We start from the raw sequence: 18950 nt of genomic DNA, 5'->3' as shown, positions 1-18950 counted from the left end.
CCGCAATGGAGGCCCTGGTGGGGGGCAGGGGGCATCTGACTCTGGGGGGGGGGGCCTCAGCGGTGGCCAGGCCCGCGATTGGGGGCCACCGATCGGCTAGCCATCGCGACCTGGGAGGGACCTACCTGCCTCCGCGCTGTGTGGCTCCGCCATGTTGGCGGTGCCCGCACCGCAATGGGGCGGCGCGCGCATGCGCGTACCTGCTTGCGCCCGCTGTGCGCATGCGCAGTCGTGCGGCCTGTCTCACAGGGCCCCGCTGGCAGCCAGAGTTGTGGGATGCACGCTGGGGGCTCTGCTAGCCCCCTGGAAAACGGAGAATCACCCGGACCTTCGAGGAAAAAGTCCGGAATGATTCTCGCCCGTTTTCCGGCGGGTGTGGGGACTTAGTCTCCAGAAGGGAGAATCCCGCCCCTTGTCTCTCCCTGTCTCTGTAACTATCGCCAGCCCCACATTCTTTGGGCTGGCGAATTCTAACAACTGCCTGAGGTAAAAGTTAAAGATAGTGAGTTAAAGGTATCTGAAGTATAGAAGTGATGCTCAAACAAGGAGTTAATGTATTGGGGATGCAGGAATCTTCACTATGCAGGATAATTTTTATGACAAACCCAGCACAAATTGTTGTGATTTGATGCACGACAATGGTATCATTAGGGACTGAATCTTCTGAGGAACGGGAATCAGTTTGAGCCATTCATACCTAATGCCGTGACAAACATCTGCAAATGGCACTTTATCATCAGTATTCATATGTGTCGCCCTCCTGTTGCAGGATGGCATTGGTTCGAGTTAACATTCTTCTGCGGAGAGTGGAGCTAGGTCACAGATTCACTGCTATAACATAGTCACAGGTATCACTATTATCTCTCTTTATCCCATCAAATCGGTGACAGATTTTATTTATGTGTCAAAAATGATTCCAAAATCTGATGGTGAAGTTCTGTGCCTGACTCCGACTGATAGAGTTTTACACAAATTGATTTCAGGCACTGAAAATGGTTTGTTCCAAAAATGAAGTTAAAAATAGAAAAGTACTTTATTGATCTTGCTGAAGAGAAGAGATAATTGTTCGCACTTTTGATTTTCTTCCTTATTTTGTAGATTTTACGGAATCATGTGATGGTGCGAGTGGGTGGGGGATGGGACACCCTGGAGCATTACCTCGATAAACATGACCCCTGCCGCTGCACATCGCTCAGTAAGTGCCTGTCGCTCAGGGGTTGCTGACTAAAGAGATAGAGAGAAGGCAGGACTGAGGTACAGCCAGAAATAGGAATATAGGAACGCAGGACTTAAAAGCAGGAGTAGGCCATTGGAGCCTGCTCCACCATTCGATAAGGCCGTAGCTGATCTGGTTGGGGTCTCAACTCTACTTTCCTTTCTTCCCTCCCCCCCCCCCCCGCCTCTAACCCTGGTGTTATGATCTCCCCAAGGGGTTTGACACTACATTGTATTGGATTCTCCTGGCGCAGTGGTTAGCACTGCTGCCTCACAGCGTCTGGGTCACTGTCCATATGGAGTTTGCACATTCTCCCCCCGTGTACATGGGTCTCAGCCCCACAACCCAAAACAGTGTGGAGGGTAGGTGAATTGGCCCTGCTAAATTGCCTCTTAATTGGGGGGGGGGGGGGAGGAGGAAAGAATTGGGTACTCTAAATTTAAGTAAAAGTCTTAGATTTTCCTCTTGCACCTTGGAATACGAACTCTGCAGGTGATTGGGGGGGGGGGGGGGGGAGCTTCCACCCAATTGGAGGAGCCCCCAAGGATACAAACCCTGGCCTGGGAGCAGGTCGGGGAAGAGGATCCTGAGGGGGAGTGGAGAGTGAGAGAGTATTGTATTGAGGAGTAGTAGAATAAACCTTGTTGTATCGTGTCTGCCTGGCTACGTGGGGAGTTCCTACCCGTGGTCAAGACACCTTGACTCCTTTGCCTACCAAGAATCTATCTAACTTTGCCGTGAATAATTTCACTGACCCAGTCTCCACTGCTTTCTGAGGAAGAGAATTCCACAAATTAACAACCCTCTGTGAGAAAAAATTCTCAATCCATGCCTTATTCTTAAACCATGTCCCCTAGTTCAAGAGGACACATCCTCCTGGTATCCACCCTATCAAGGCTCCTCAGAATCTTTACATGTTTCAATTAGATCACTACTCATTCTTCTAAACTCCAATGTGTACAGACTCCCACCTGTTCAACCTCCTCTCCTAAGATAAGCCCTTCATCTCAGGAATGGGCTGAGTGAACCTTCTTTCTACCGTTTTCTAACGTAATTGTATCTTTTTCAAACAAGGAGACTTCAGTAAAGGTCAGAGGAATCAGATGAGTAACTCAAAGAATATGTTTATTTGTAATACAGACTATTCACAAAGGGGCCCGGTTGAACCTCACCGGGTCTTCTGTCGGTCAGTTCCTATCTGGCCGACCTTACATACAACATGACTATCAACCCCGTAGTTAGTGGGGAAGCTCATACTCCTTGAGCCTTACGAGAAAAACAATCGACCCCATCCGTATGATTCCATGCAGGTTATTACAGAGACCAAGTGCGGAATTGTACAGCTGTGTCGCAGAGGGGATGGGGCTGGAAAGTGTGTCAAGCCTTTCGAAGGCCCATTGGCCTCGGTTGGGCTGGAAGATCCTGTCGGCAGGAGGGGCCTTAAAACCCACCCCAAAGCTGTACACAGTCTTCCAGATGTGGCCTGACCAAAGATGTGGCAGCAAAAGCTCTCAACTTTTATATTCTATTCCTCCTACAATAAACATCAACATTCCATTTGTTTTTTCAATCGCTTGCTGTACCTGCAAATTAACAATTTATGATTCACGGGCACCCATTTCCAGGCTATGTGGTCTCCTTTATTTCAATGATAAATGTTTTTTCTTTTCCTGGTAAGGTGGACATGTTCATATTTTCCCACTATATGTTCCATTTGCCAAAGCTTTGCCCCCTCACGAAACCCTTTGCGATCTCTTCGGCTCCTCTTGACAACTTACTTCCATTTCCAAGCCCAGTGGACACTTTGGAAATTCTTAGTCAGTCAACTCAAATTTTTTTTTAAATCCTCCCGGAAAAATAAATTGGCATTCCTGCAGCATCACTCTGACAAGATGACGGAACTCCCTACCTGACAGCACTGTGGGAACACACTGCAGAGGTACATTAAGGCAGTTTGGCACCACCTTCTTAAGGCAAATGAGGGGTGGCCAAGAAATATCGGCGTTGGCATATCATGAGACTGAATTTAAAAAACTTGGCCTGCCCAGGTTTGATCCCGGCTCTGGGTCACTGTCCGTGTGGAGTTTGTACATTCTCCCCGTGTTTGCGTGGGTTTCGCCCCCACAACCCAGTAAGATGCAGGGTAGGTGGATTGACCACGCTCAATTGCCCCTTAATTGGTAAAAATGAATGGGGTACTCTAAATTTTTTTTTTTTTAAACTTGGCCTGTTAAACAGCCAATGGAAAGGCAGATTTGGCGAGATGCATAATAGGGGCTCAATCCCAGCTAATCCGATTTGTCAACAGTGATTTCTACAAAGCAGGTTGTGATACACTGGCCTCCCAGAACTCTCAAAGCAATAGATGAAGGGAAATTCATTGTATGTGATTCATATGATGTTACAATAGCATTTATGGTGTTACAGATAAGATCCTTAGAATCGCGACAATGCAGAAGGAGGCCATTTGGCCCATCAAGTCAGCACTGAAAATCCGAAAGAGCATTTTACTCAGGCCCACTCCCCCGTCCTATAATAATAATTTTATTAGTGTCACAAGTAGGCTTACATTAACACTGCAATGAAGTTATTGCTAAAATCCCCTAGTTGCCACATTCCGGCACCTTTTTGGCTAAACTGAGGGAGAATTCAGAATGTCCAATTCACGTACTTCGGGACTTGTGGGAGGAAACCGGTGCACCCAGAGGAAACCCGCGCAGTCACGGGAAGAATGTGTAGACTCTGCACAGACAGCGAGCCAAGCTGGGAATCGAACCGGGTCCCTGGAGCTGTGAAGCTACACTGCTAACCATTCTGCTACCGTGCCTCCCTATCCCTGTAATCCCACGTACTGGTCATGACCAATCCACCGAATCTGCACAATTTTGGATTGTGGGATGAAATTGGAGCACCCAGAGGAAACCCACGCAGACATGGGGAGAACGTGCAAACTCCACACAGACCGTCACCCAAGTCCGAAATTGAACCCGGGTTCCTGCCACTGTGAAGCAGCGATGCTAACCACTGTGCCAGCGTGTTACAAAAATAATGAAACACGAAATAAAGGAGGATGTGTCACAATGGTGGGTTAGAGGGCAGAGAGCAAAGGATTTAGGTTGAAGGGAACTTTCTCACATCAGGGGCGGGATTCTCCCATACCCGACGGGGCAGGAGGTCCCAGCGTAGCGGAGTGGCGCCAACCACTCCGGCGTCGGGCCTCCCCAAAGGTGCGGAATTCTCCGCACCTTTGGGGGCCAAGCCCTCACATTGAGGGGCTAGGCCCGCGCCAGAGCGGTTGGCAACACGCTGACTGGCGCCAAAACCGGCACCAGCGGCCTTTGATGCCCGCCGCCCGGCACCGGGGCTGACCGAAAGGCCTTCGCCGGTTCGCGCATGCGCTGACGTCACCACTGGCGCATGTGCGCTGGGGGATTCTCTTCCACGTCCGCCATGGTGGAGGCCATGGCGGCGGCGGAAGCGAAAGAGTGCCCCCACGGCACTGTCCCGCCCGCCGATCGGTGGGCCCCGATCGCGGGCCTAGCCACCGTGGAGGCACCCCCCGGGGTCCGATCGCCCCCAGGACTCCGGAAGCCCGCTCGCGCCGCCAATCCCGCCGCCACCAGAGGTGGTTCAAACGTCGGCGGCAGGAGAGGCCTCCCAGCGGCGGGACTTCGGCCCATCGCGGGCCGGAGAATCGCCGCAGGGGGCTTGCCGATCGGTGCGGCGCGTTTCCTGCCCCCGCCAATTCCCGGGTGGCAGAGAATTTCTGCCACGGCGGCGGCGGGATTTTCAGCGGTCCCGGGCGATTCTCCGACCCTGCTGGGGGTCGGAGAATTTTGCCCCAGTAATCTGCCTGGAGTTCGCAGTTGAGCGAGCAACGTTGAAATGTGCTGATAACCAAATTGTGGGTCTGACAAACTGTGAGCAAGACTGATGCAATGTAGGAGAAAATTGACTGGCAGCCCGGCAGAGAGCTGGCACATACAGTTCAATGCAGAGAAATGTGGAAGTTAAAAGGGAGGTAAACAATTATCACCATAAATTGTCACCATAAACCAGTATTCTTGAAACTTTTTTTCCGGGGGCCCATTTTATACCAACCCAACCCGACCAACCTTCGCGACCCACCATTTTCTCTTACCTTGTTTGCTGCTGACAAAAATGGAGGAAATGGTTTTGGGTCCCTTTGGCCCTCGTACACAATCCTCCAATGGAACCTGTTGGATGAAGGTGAAGCCTTCCGGTATCGGAAAGTATGGAGACTCCATCTGCCCAAAGTTCTGCATTTTTTCCTGTAAAATTTTATCAAATAAACCCCCCCCTGAACTTGTAAAAAAAAATAAAATGAATTAAAAAAATTAAAATTAAATGAATAAAATAAATGAATAAAATGAATAACCCCCCCCCCCCCAAACTGGTAAAACAAAAATCTGTAACCGTTTAAAAAAAAAAGCGGCCGCACTGCGCATGCGTGCCCAATCATCGGTGCGCATGCGCACTATGAGCATGCGCGGCGATGATCAGCATGCATGCGCAGTGCAGCCGCATTTTATTTACAGGCTCGTGGCCATTTTGAAGGTCGCTTGCCACCGGCGTTCTTGACAGCCGGCTGCTGTGGCTGTTGCACGCAGATTTGCACGATCGGGAGCGCCGCGACGGACGGCTCCGCGACCCTCCCGACACCCGCCCATCACGCCCCGAGTTTGATAATGCCTGTCATAAACTATAAGATTTTAAATGGAGTGTGGGATTGAGGGGTGCAAAGGTTATAGAATTGTAGAATTTACAGTGCACAAGGAGGCCATTCGGCCCATCGAGACTGCACTGGCTCTTGGAAAGCGCACCCCACTGAAGACCACACCTCCACCTTATCCCCGTAACCCAGCAACCCCATCTAACCTAAGGGCAATTTATCATGGCCAATCCACCTAACAAGCACATCTTTGGACTGTGGGAGGAAACCGGAGCACCCGGAGGAAACCCACGCAGACACGGGGAGGACGTGCAGACTCCGCACAGACAGTGACCCAAGCCGGAATCGAACCTGGGACCCTGGCGCTGTGAAGCCATAGTGCTGAACACTATGCTACTATGCTGTCATAAGAGCGGTAGCACATGTAGATAATGGTGGTATCTATAAATACTGGATACAAAAGGAAAGAGTTAATATTAGATCGTATAGACCTTGGATAGACTGCAGTTGGAATATTGTGTGATGCTTTATGCTTCTGACAGAATTCCCCAATGAAACTCCTGTTGAGTATTGAATTACACAGCCAAGTATAGATTTCCAGTAATTGAATGCTAACGTCAATTTCTACCAGCTCACAAACAGGTGGCCAGATTCAGCAGCCCACACAGGTCCACTACCCCTGTTCACGAGATCAAGTCTCGCTTGTCACCGAGGAGCGACCAGACAAACAAGCCACAGACAGCGCTCATTCTGTCAAGATCGCAGAGTCCCATGCCTCCAGTGGAGTGGAGACTAAACACGCCATCTGCTCTTTCGCTGAGGAGTCGCAGTGCTGTTCGGCCCCCATCGGCAGCTGTTCATACCACCGCTGGAGAGAATTCAGCTACCAGAGCACCGCGGGACAAGTCAGAGCCACGGCAGCTCCTTCAAACCAGGTACGGGCTCTTAAGCATCACTCTTTCCCTGAGAAAGACTTATCAAATGGCAATGATATTCTACTTCTTTAAAAGTCACTTTTTTCAGGGATGTGGGTTTCGCTGACTAGCCCAGCATTTGTTGCCAATTCCTAATTGCCCTCGAGATGGTGGTGGTGAGCTGCCTTCTTGAACCCAGCAGTCCATGTGGTGCAGGTACACACAATGTGCTATTAGGGAGGGAGTTCCTTGATTTTGCCCTAGCAACAGTGAATGAACGGCCAATATATTTCCAAGTCAGGATGGTGAGTGACTTGGAGGGAAACCTCCAGGTGGTGGGGTTCCAGGTGTCTGCTGCCCTTGTCCTTCTTGATGGTAGTGATTGTGGGTTTAGAGGATGCTGCCGAAGGAGCCTTGGTGAGTTCCTACATTGAATCTTGTAGATGGTACACACTGTTGCTCGTCGGTGATAGAGTAAATGCTTGTGGAAGGGGTGCCAATCAAACAGGCTGCTTTGTCCTGGATGGTGTTGAGCTTCTTGAGCATTGTTGGAGCTACACTTATCATGGAGAATATTCCATCTAATTCCAGACTCGGCCTTAGTTGGTGGACAGGCTTTGGGGAGCCTGGATGTAAATTACTCGCCGCAGGATTCCTAACCTCTGACTTGCTATTGTAGCCAAAGTATTTATATGACTAGTCCAGTTCCTTTTGTGGTCAGTGATAACCCCTTGGATGTTGATAGTGGCTGATGAAAATGCCATTGAATGTTAGGGGTGATTATTTGATTCTCTGTTATTGGAGATGGTCATTACCTCCGTCCATCACTTTGCTGATGATGGAGAGTAGACTGAGGGCGGTGATTGGCTGGGTTGGATTTGTTCTGTTTCTTGTGTACAGGACACATCTGGGCAATTTTCCACATTGCCGGGTAGATGTTAGTGTTGTAGCTGTACTGGAACAGCTTGGCTAGGGGTGCAGCAAGTTCTGGTGCACAAGTCCTTCGTACTTATGCTGGGATATTGTCAGATCCCATAGCCTTTGCAGTATCCAGTGACTTCAGCCAGTTGTTAATATCACGTGGAGCGAATCGTATTAGCTGAAGACTGACACCAGTGATGCTGGGGACCTCTGGAGGTCACCAAGATGGATCATCCACTCGGCACTTCTGGCTGACGATTATTGCAAATGCTTCGACCTTGTCTTTGCACAGTTGTGCTGGGCTCCTCCATCATTGAGGATGGGGATATTTGTGGAGCCTCCACCTCCAGTGAGTTGTTTAGTTGTCCACCACCATTCACGACTGGATGTGACAGGACTGCAGAGCTTACATCTGATCCATTGGTCGTGGGCTCACTTAGCTCTGTCTAGCACTTGCTGCTTATGTTGTTTTGCACGCAAGTAGTCCTGTATTGTAGCTTCACCAGATTGACACCTAATTTTTCGGTATGTCTGGTGTTGCTCCTGGAATGCCCTCCTGCAGTCTTCATTGAACCAGGCTTGGTCCCCTGTCTAGGTGGTAATGGTAGAGTGGGGACATGCTGGGCCGTGAGCTAACAGATTCCAGTTGAGAACAATTCTGCTGCTGCTCCCACTGCACCTCATGGATATCCAGTCTTGAGTTGCTAGATCTGTTCCATTTAGCACAATGGTAGCGCCACACAACACGATGGAAGGTATCCTCAATGTGAAGATGGGAGTTTGACTCCACAAGGACTGTGCTGTGATTCCTCCAACCAATACTGTCAAAGACAGATGCATCTGCAGCAGGCAGGTTGGTGAGGATGAGGTCAAGTATGTTGCTTCCTCTTGTTCCCTCACCACCTGCTGCAGTCCCAGTCAAGCAGCTATGTCCTTTAGGACCCAGCCAGCTCGGCCTGTGGTGATGGACATTGAAGTCCCCCACCCAGAGTACATGCCACCCTCAGTATTTCCTCCAAGGGGTGTTCAACATGGAGGAGTACTGATTCATTAGTTGATGGTGGCCGGTACGTGGTAATCAACAGGAGGTTTCCTTGCCCATGTTTAACCTGAAGCCATGAGACATCATGGGGTCCAGAGCCAATGTTGAAGACACCCAGGGAAACTCTCTGCTGACTGTATACCACTGTGCCACCACGTCTGCTGCGTCTGCCCTGCCAGTGGGACACAACATACCAGGACACACAACATACCGGGATGTTATCTCTAAGGTATGATTCTGTCAGTATGGCTGTCAGCCTGTTGCTTGACTAGTCTGTGAGACAGCTTTCCCAATTTTGGCACAAGTCCCCACGTGTTAGTAAGGAGGACACTGCAGAGTGGACTGGGCTGGGTTGCCGTTGTCGTTTCCAGAGTCAAGGTTGATGCCAGGTTATCAGTCCGGTTTCTTTCTCTTTTTATTAACTTTGTAGAAGTTTGATACAATTTGGCTTGCTAGGGCCATTTCAGAGGGCATTTAAGAGTCACATTGCTGTGGGTCTGGAGTCACCTGTAGGGCAGACCAGGTAAGGATGGCAGATTTCCTTCCCTAAAGGACATTAATGAACCAGATGGGCTTTACGACAATCAACAATGGTTTCATGGTCATCATTAGACTTTTAATTCCAGATATTTATTGGATTCAATTTCCACCTTCCGCCATGGTGGGATTCGAACCCGGGTCTCCAGAGTATTACCGTGGGTCTCTGGATCACCAGTCCAGTGACAATACCACTACGCCACTGCCTCCCCTTGCTGCCTCCTATCCTGGTCTATTTTCATACAAATTGACAGTGAACAGAAAATGTCACCACACTCTATTTGCAAAAGCCTTTTACGTCTTGAAGAACATCCCAAAATGCATCACAGCCAATAAAAGGAAATTGACATGATATGCAGACAACAGAAATCACCATTGAAATGTGGGAATTGTAGCGGCCAATTGCAGACAGCATGCAAGGTCCCACAAATGGGACTGAAACAATGTGCCCTCGGAACTGTGTGGCAAATTTCAAGGGTTCCCTCGTCATTAAAGACAGCAACAAGAGTGTGATCAGCAAACAGAAACTACAACATTGACGGAAACAACAAATTAACTGGTTTGTGAACACACGTACATACAAACATATGAATTAGGAGCAGGGGTAAGCCATTCGGTCCCCCGAACCTGTTCTGCAGTTCAATAAGATCATGGCTGATCAGACTGTGGCCTCAGTTCCACATTCCACCTACCCCCCGATATGTTTTGTTTCCCTTGTTAGTCCAGAGTCTACCTACCTCTGCCTTGGAAATATTCATTGACCCTGCTAATAGCCATAAGCTGAGGAATAAGTATTGATTAAGACACTGCGGGCATTGTGGTCAATGAAGGTGGAATATGAAAACCCAGTGGGCTCAAAGGCCTAGTTCAGTTCTTAGAGAAGGTTAGGGTGAGGGGGAAGGTTATTCGAGGTGTGAAGATTGGGAAAAGGTTTTGAAGGGGTAAATAGTGAAAGTTTATTTCCACGAGGTTGCAAATCAGTAACAGGGGGATAAAGAACTTGCCTTCAACAATAGAAGCAGAAAAGGAAGGGAATTGCTATCTGCGAAGTGGGGGAACATCGTCCACCGCAGAAAGTGAGTCTTTCTGTTCTTACAGGTTTTCATAGAATCATAGAATTTACAGTGCAGAAGGAGGCCATTCGGCCCATCGAGTCTGCACCGGCTCTCGGAAAGAGCACCCTACCCAAGCCCATACATCCACCCTATCCCCATAACCCAGTAACCCCACCCAACACTAGGGCAATTTTGGACACTAAGGGCAATTTATCATGGCCAATCCACCTAACCTGCACATCTTTGGACTGTGGGAGGAAACCGGAGCACCTGGAGTAAACACACGCACACACGGGGAGAACGTGCAGACTCCGCACAGACAGTGACCCAAGCCGAGAATCGAACCTGGGACCCGGAAACTGTGAAACAATTGTGCTACCGTGCTGCCCAAACATCCCTGTTTTACCTGAGGCGGAGCCTGTTACAGTCCAAAATAACATAGCACATAGAACATACAGTGCAGAAGGAGGCCATTCGGCCCATCGAGTCTGCACTGGCCCACTTAAGCCCTCACTTCCACACTATCCCCGTAACCCAATAACCCCTCCCCCTTTTTGGTCACTAAGGGTAATTTAGTCATGGCCAATCCACCTAACCTGCACGTCTTTGGAATGTGGGAGGAAACCGGAGCCCCCGGAGGAAACCCACGCAGACATCGGGGGGGAACGTGCAGACTCCGCACAGAGTGGCCCAACAGGGAATCGACCCTGGGACCCTGGCACTGTGAAGCCACAGTGCTAATCACTTGCGCTATCATGATGCCCACTAACACATCTACAACAGCATCGCGTAGGGGTTTGTCAGCTCCCTGTGGTATAGTGAACATCGAAATCAATATCCATCAATGTCGAAATCACACCTTAATAAGGTACAAGCAACTGATTGAAGCTACTCGAAGACCTAACATTGTTTGAAATCAGTCGAGGTTTTTAATCAGTTAAGTGAACGCTATTAACAGATTGGATGAATCACCATAATTTGGTTTCTTCCCTGACACTGGAAACAATTTGTTGAGCCATTCAAAATAGTAGCAGTTTAAGTAGCATCTTTATATTTGATCCCGATGGTAATGGCAGCTGGTACTGCCCATTCGAGGTATATGGCCGTGATACGCTTGGCAGTGTGAGTGGTGGGCAATGTATTAGAATTCCTAATCATCCTTAATCCTAACCAAGGAGCTATTAAAATCAACAAAAGTCATTATATTTAAACAAACATTGTGTATATTGGTGTAAAAGAAAATATTAAACTTGCATGGAAAAACATAGAAAATAGAAGCAGGGGGAGGCCATTTGGCCCTTTGAGCCTGCTCTGCCATTCATTACGATCATGGCTGACCCTCCAGTTCAATACCCTGATCTTACCTTCACCCCTATACACCTTGATCCTTTCAGCCCCAAGAGTTATATCTAATTCTTCTTGAAATTGCTCAACATTTTGGCCTCAACTACTTTCTGTGGTCTTGAATTCCAGATTCACCACTCTTCTCGCCTTGGTCCTAAAAGGTTTTCCCCTTATCCTCAAACTATGACCCCTAGTTCTGGATTCCCCCACCATCGGGAACATGCTTTCTGAATCTACCCAGTCTCCTCCTGTTAGAATTTTCTAAGTTTCTATGAGATCCCCCTTCACTCTTCTAACTCCTAACCGACTTAGTCTCTCCTCATGTGACAGTCCCGCCATCCCAGGAATCAGCCTGGTAAACCTTCGCTGCACTCCCTCTGGAGCAAGAACATCCTTCCTCAGATAAGGACACCAAAACTGCACACAATACTCCAGGGACGGGATTCTCCGCCCCCCCCCCGCCGTGAATCGTGCCACGCCCATTGGCGCCGCTCGCAGCGGCCCCCCCCCCCGGCGATTCTCCGAACCGCGATGGGCCGAAGTCTCGCTCGTTCTATGCAGGTCCCGCCGGCGTAAATTGGACTAGGTCCCTTACCGGCGGTACCTGGCGGCGCGAGCGGGCTCCGGGGTCCTGGGGCGATCTGGCCCCGGGGGGTGCACCGACGGCTTCCGGGCGGACCTGTGCCGTGGGCGCACTCTATTCCTACACGCAGGCCGTGTAAGCCTCCGCGATGGCCGGCGCGAAGGTGAACCCCACCCTGCGCATGTGCTGGGATGATGTCAGCAGTCGCTGATGCTCCCGCGCATGAGCGGACCCACGCCTGCCAGCAGAGTCCCTTCGGCCCTGGCTGGCGCGGCGCAAACCACTCCAGCGCCAGCCTAGCCCCTGACGTTGCGGAGGATTCCGCACCTTTGGGGCGGCCCGACGCTGGAGTGGTTCCCGCCACTCCGTCCCGCTGGGATCCCCCCACTCCGCTGGGTACGGGAGAATCCCACCCCAGGTGTGGCTTCACCAATGCCCTATACAATTGCAGTAAAAAATCCCTATTCCTCTAGTCAAATCCTCTTGCAATGCAGGAGCAGGGATTTAGGATTAGTTAAGGCTAATGTCAGATGAAATGGTGGTGTGATGGTAATGTTACTGGATTAGTAATCCAGAGGTCCAGGCTAGTGCTGTGGATACATGGGTTCAAATTCAATTAATAAAATATGGAATTAAAAGGCTAATCTAAGTAACGGTGACCATGAAACAATCATCAATTATTGTTAAAAATCCATCTGGTTTACTAATGTCCTTCAGGGAAGGAAATCTGCCATCCTTACCTCGTCTGGCCTACATGTGGCTCTCAATCCACAGCAATGGGGTTGACTCTCAACTGCCCTCTGAAATGGCCCAGCAAGCCACTCAGTTGAAGGGCAGTTAGAGATGGGCAACAAATGCTGGCCCAGCCAGCGTGTCCACTTCTTCTGAAAGAATAAAGTAAAATAAATGTGGAGGCAACATTGGCACAACTTTAAGGGACAGATTGGCCTCCTTCTGGGTCAAAGCTTATGTGGTAACATTTTCCAGCTGGACCTGATTGATAGAGGAAGAGAAGCAATGTAGAAAATGCCGGAAACACCCAGCAAGTCAAGCCCAGTGGAAAGGAGAGAACAATATTTCCATTTCTGATGATGGGCGAGAATTGAAATGTCAAGCTCTTCTCATATGCTGTGCCCGACCTGTTGAGTGTTTCCAGAACATTCTATGTTTCCCGCATCTAGAGTATTTATTTTTTCTCAAGGGAATGACAAATGCGGGAGAATGGAATAGAGAAAGGATAAATGGCCGACTATTCTGGATCGTGGTGTAGGCTGGATGGGCTGAATGGATTTTGCTAGTCTGCTGAAAAACTATTTTTTGATCACCTTTAGGTCCTAATTTCTAATGTTTCCTGGCGCGATTTGACAGAAATGAAACAGAATCTTGATGCGAGCGCGTGTAGCGGGGTCTTTCTGGCACTGGCAGCGCCGAGAATGACTCCACTATTAAACAGGACTCTGCTCCATTCAGGGCTTCGCCAAGGAACACCCCACCAAAGCCGCACTTAGTCCCGTTTCCTGCACTAACGAGCTCCGATCTCTGGATCCCCCCACCGCAGCCTCGGGACATCCCCAACAAGGAGGTCATTAAGGCCCCTGCACCCCACCTCATAAGGGCAGGGCACCCCCGGGCCCGATTCCCAGCACAATGCCACCTAGGCACCTTAGCACTGCCAACTTGGCACCCTGCAATGTCTCTGTCAGCCTGGCACTGCCAGGGTGGCACCCAGGGGGCAGTGCCCGGGCACTGCCAGGGTGGCACCCAGGTGGCAGTGCCCGGGCACACTGCTAGGGCACCAGGCACGCAGTGACACAGTGCCTGGATGGCATCAGGAATGCCAGGGAACCACTCTACCAGAGCCAGACCACCCAGAGCCCCCGGTCGCCTGACTCCCCCAAGGACCGGTAGACCTGTTCCATGTTTGTGGTCTCTGAGGCAAGACCATTCGGTCCCAGGACTGGGTAGATCCAGTATACACATATTCAGGTGAGACTATCTGCTCACTTGAATATATAAATCTGGGTCCTGACATCAATGGACGGGATCCCGATTGTGACGTGTGACGAGGCTGATAAATCTCACGTGAGGCCATGTTCCTAGTCTGATTTGTCACGTTGAATGTTTTTATTGTCCGCTGGTCCCTCGATTTGGAAAATTATATTTATTCAGCTCGTCCCAAGGGACAGTGCGATTTGGAGCACAGGATTTGCTTCCCTTTCATTCTTTCTCTGCCACCGAGCCACCTTATAATTAAGACGTTGAGGCACAAAGTGTGATGTAGCTTAATGCACAAGTTGTCGCCATTTTGGAAGATTGATAGCAAACTTCACCCAGTCATTAACGTCACTCCTGCTGCAGCTCAAGGACATAGAACAGACAGTGCAGAAGGAGGCCATTCGGCCCATCGAGTCTGCACCGACCCACTTAAGCCCTCACTTCCACCCTATCCCCGTAACCCAATAACCCCACCTGACCTTTTTGGACACTAAGGGCAATTTATCATGGCCAATCCACCTAACCTGCCCGTCTTTGGACTGTGGGAGGAAACCGGAGAACCCGGAGGCAACCCACACAGACACGGGGAGGACGTGCAGACTCCGCACAGACAGTGACCCAGCAGGGAATCGAACCTGGGACCCTGGCGTGTGAAGCCACAATGGGCTACCGTGCTGCCCAGAGTTTCGGAGTGCCTTTGAAGCATTTTGTTTTTTGTCCTCCCCTGGAATGTTGGCCATTTGAGAGCTGAGGGAACTGCACCAGGTGGGGAAATGAGGTTTGGCCATCTGGACAGTGCCCAGTCCATTAAAGTCGACTCTGTTGGGGTTTTGACTAAATGCTTGCGGAGCTGGCCTCAAGAAGGTTCTAGCTTTTATTCAATAGTCCTCAAATTGAATCCACAGGATACGGAGGAGGCATTGCTAGTGGAATTTCTCCTAATCTCTTGATATACAGTACAGCTCTCACTGCGGCACAGAAATGTGGTGACCCAACACCTCTCTGCTCTTGGACTTCATTGACTTGGGGAGGTCTTTGTTGTCAAAAGTCGCTACCGTAGTTTGTCGAAGGTTCTGCTGCCGCAACTGACCCATTGTTGGATCTCTTCATCAATGGTGGCTGTTTGAGAGAGGTGGCTGCTACAGCATGGGGAGTGTTCAACATATTCCAGAGTCTGTCTTTCAACGTATATGGAATGGGGAATATTTGGCTGACCGAGTGTAGATTGATATGAGTTGTGTTTTGGAAACATTCAAGGGCAGGCCGAGTTTCTTGTGTACAGGATTGAAGAGATGGAGAGTGGCTTGCAAATCTGCTTCAGAGTGGGCAAAGACGGTGCAGTCAGCCACAAACTGTAGATCATTGGGTGGGATTCTCCGTCCTCCCAGCCCAGTGTTTTTCGGCACGCCATTTGCTGTGGGCAGGATTCTCTGATCCCGTCGCTGCCAATGGTAATTCCTATTGAAACCACCCTTCGCTGCTGGGAAGCCCACAGGAGGGGGTGCGCTGTTGGCAAGACCAGAGAATCCCTCCACCAGCGAATGGCTGGAGGATTCCAGCCCATGGGTGGGATTTTCCGGTCCGCCAGTCGTGTGTTTCTCGACGGTGCACCACTCGCTGGCAGCGAGCTTCACTACTCGCACTGCTTGTCAATAGGATTTCCTACGAACACCTCAGTTGGAATACATTGGTGCTGCAAGCTTTGTTTTTTTTATCACCTGTTTGCTTGCTTGTTGCAGCTCTCCTATCTATTCATTGATGTTTTAAGGAGTGTCTTGAAGGAAGAATGAGAGAAGTAAAGGATTGAAGAGATTTAGGGAGGCACGTTCAAAGCTCGGAGCTGAAGGCATGATCTCTAGAGGCTTTCTTTTTAATTTTGAATTGCCTCTCATTCCCACCTTCAGTACCTGCTACAAGGTAAACAAATCTGTTACCAAAAGAGAAAAAGCTGGAAAATATAAGCAGGTCTGGCAGCATCCTCTTGCAAGGAGAGAAAAAAGCTACGATTTCAAGTCCGGATGACCCTTTGACAAAGCGAAACAAAACTGTTCCCTAGCCCTGAGCAAGGCTTCCCTATAAAGAAGTATGTCCAGGAAAGACCATCACGATTTGAACCTTCTCTCCCCTCCAGGCAAGTTCCTTCGCACAGTTTCCCATCATTTCAGGGCAAACCTGCATTGTAGATCAAGTTGTTATCGTAATATGATAGATGACAAACATAAGACCAAATCTGTTCTTTCCCTGTCATTTCTCCTTTTGTCCTTTCTCATTCTCCCCTTCAAGCTTTCTGGGCAGCCCCATCAACTCAACCTTTTCCTTGAAACAACCTTGAATCTTGAAACAATGTCCTTGAAAGCCACATGGGTCAACGTCTGGGAAATATCTATCATGAGTACATTGTTTCAAGCATTTGTGTGTGTATATCTATAATCCCTCTTTTCAAGGGCAACTGTGGATGAGCAATAAATTCCAGCCTTGCCAGCAATGCCTATAGAACATAGAACATAGAACACTACAGCGCAGTACGGGCCCTTCGGCCCTCGATGTTGCGCCGACCTGTGAAACCATCTGAAGCCTATCTGACCTACACTATTCCATTTTCATCCATATGTCTATCCAGTGACCACTTAAATGCCCTTAAAGTTGGCGAGTCTACTACTGTTGCAGGCAGGGCGTTCCACACCCCTACTACTCTCTGAGTAAAGAAACTGCCTCTGACATCTGTCCTATATCTACCACCCCTCAATTTAAAGCTATGTCCCCTCGTGTTGGTCATCACCATCCGAGGAAAAAGACTCTCACTGTCCACCCTATCTAACCCTCTGACTATCTTATATGTCTCTATTAAGTCACCTCTCAGCCTTCTCCTCTCTAACGAAAACAACCTCAATTCCCTGAGCCTTTCCTCGTAAGACCTTCCCTCCATACCAGGCAACATCCTAGTAAATCTCCTCTGAACCCTTTCCAAAGCTTCCACATCCTTCCTATAATGTGGTGACCAGAACTGCACGCAGTACTCCAGGTGCGGCCGCATCTGATCTGGAACTTCAAAGAAACAAAATTGGTCCAAATGACCTCCTCCTGTGCATCATGCTTTCTGATTCCACAGTTCTCTCGGCTTCATTTAGAGGCACAGATTTTTTTGACACCTGCAATGAGTCCCTGTATTTTTCGGTTACATACGATGCATACGAACGACATGATGTAAATGAACAGCTGTTTCCCATCTCCACGGATAACAATATTTAATGGTAGTTATTCATTGAAATGGATGGATCCATTTAATAGCTCATTATTTTGAACAAAAGTCCAACCAGTCATGACATTAATCTGCTCTCGGTGAATCTGCTTGCTGAAAGCAGAACTTTGTTGTACAAATTAGCTTTGTGTTCAACAACATCCTATTCGACCCTGCCTCTAACGAAAGTGGAATCTCATTCACTGAGACTGCGTTTATGCTGTATCTACTGGTCTGTTCCAGCAGCAGGTATTCGTGTTAGACTACCTGGCTGCCATCTTTGACTGGGACTCCCAGAGGGATCCTCACAACTACCTTTGCAGGAAAAGGACAGAGTCAAGGTACAGATCAGCCATGATCGAAGGGAATGGCAAAACAGGCTTGAGAGGATGGATGTTTTCCTGCTAGTCTAAATGCACAGAATGAAATGAAAATCGCTTATTGTCACGAGTAGGCTTCAATGAAGTTACTGTGAAAAGCCCCTAGTCGCCACATTCCGGCGCCTGTCCGGGAAGGCTGGTGCGGGAAATATGTTGAGCTTCTTTTACAGCCATGCCTGTAGAGTGTGGGTAGCCTCCACACCCTGTTGAACATTTGAGATGAATTGCAGGTTGACTTAAATAGGAGGCAAGATGTCCAAAAGGCCCCAGTTACCTTTCATCTCGGTATCCATTCCTGTTATTTAGGCCCATGTGGGGCCAAACTGAAACGGTTAATAGCGCCCCCTCCAGGAAGTTTCATTCCTTCACTTGCTTCTGTAGTCGTGTTAGACCCTGATTCTGGATTTTCACCACAACTTCAAAACCTGCGGCAGTATAGTGGCAAATAAAAGGATGAATATGCTACACAAAACAAATTTCATTTCCGAATGGGTTTGGTGTCCTGAAGCACATTCCCCCAGTTTTTCAAAACCCCATCTGCTGAGTTTCTAATATCCAGGAGAATTATATTTACCCATACGTTAAAAATCTTACTTCTCTGCACATTTTAATTAATTTTTCTTTTGTAACTCCACATAAACATATTGAGATTTAACCTTGCCAATGTAAAATCGTTACACTGTAATTCCACCCTCCCACCTGAGGGGTGCTAAATCAATACCAATGGCAGAAAACATGCAATTGTGCCTAGCTAAGTTTAAATGACAGTTTCTATTATAAGGATCGATTATACGGATGAACACTGAAGTTTATGTCATGAAAAATAAAACTGAAATAAGACCCAAGTCGGGAATCGAACCTGGGACCCTGGAGCTGTGAAGCAATTGTGCTATCCACAATGCTACCGTGCTGCCTTTAAGAACAAATTAATCTACACTCCATTATTCTAACATAATCCATGTACCTATCCAATAGCTCCTTGAAGGTCCCTAATGTTTCCGACTCAACTACTTCCACAGGCAGTGCATTCCA

General features: G+C 48.9%; 1 protein-coding gene across 1 annotated transcript in view; it reads left to right on the top strand.

Annotated features, from left to right (window-relative positions):
* LOC119974889 (GAS2-like protein 2A) overlaps positions 1–18950 on the top strand; it is a 75940-nt gene that overhangs the window by 45786 nt on the left and 11204 nt on the right. Inside the window, exons 4-5 of the mRNA XM_038814224.1 lie at positions 1099–1195; positions 6541–6844. Coding sequence (XP_038670152.1) covers positions 1099–1195; positions 6541–6844 — 401 coding nt within the window. The remainder of the gene's footprint in view (positions 1–1098; positions 1196–6540; positions 6845–18950) is intronic.

This window comes from Scyliorhinus canicula, chromosome 12, assembly GCF_902713615.1.
Source record: "Scyliorhinus canicula chromosome 12, sScyCan1.1, whole genome shotgun sequence".
In the NCBI taxonomy this organism is placed as follows: Eukaryota; Metazoa; Chordata; class Chondrichthyes; order Carcharhiniformes; family Scyliorhinidae; genus Scyliorhinus; species Scyliorhinus canicula.
This window is presented reverse-complemented; position numbering and strand designations above follow the sequence as displayed.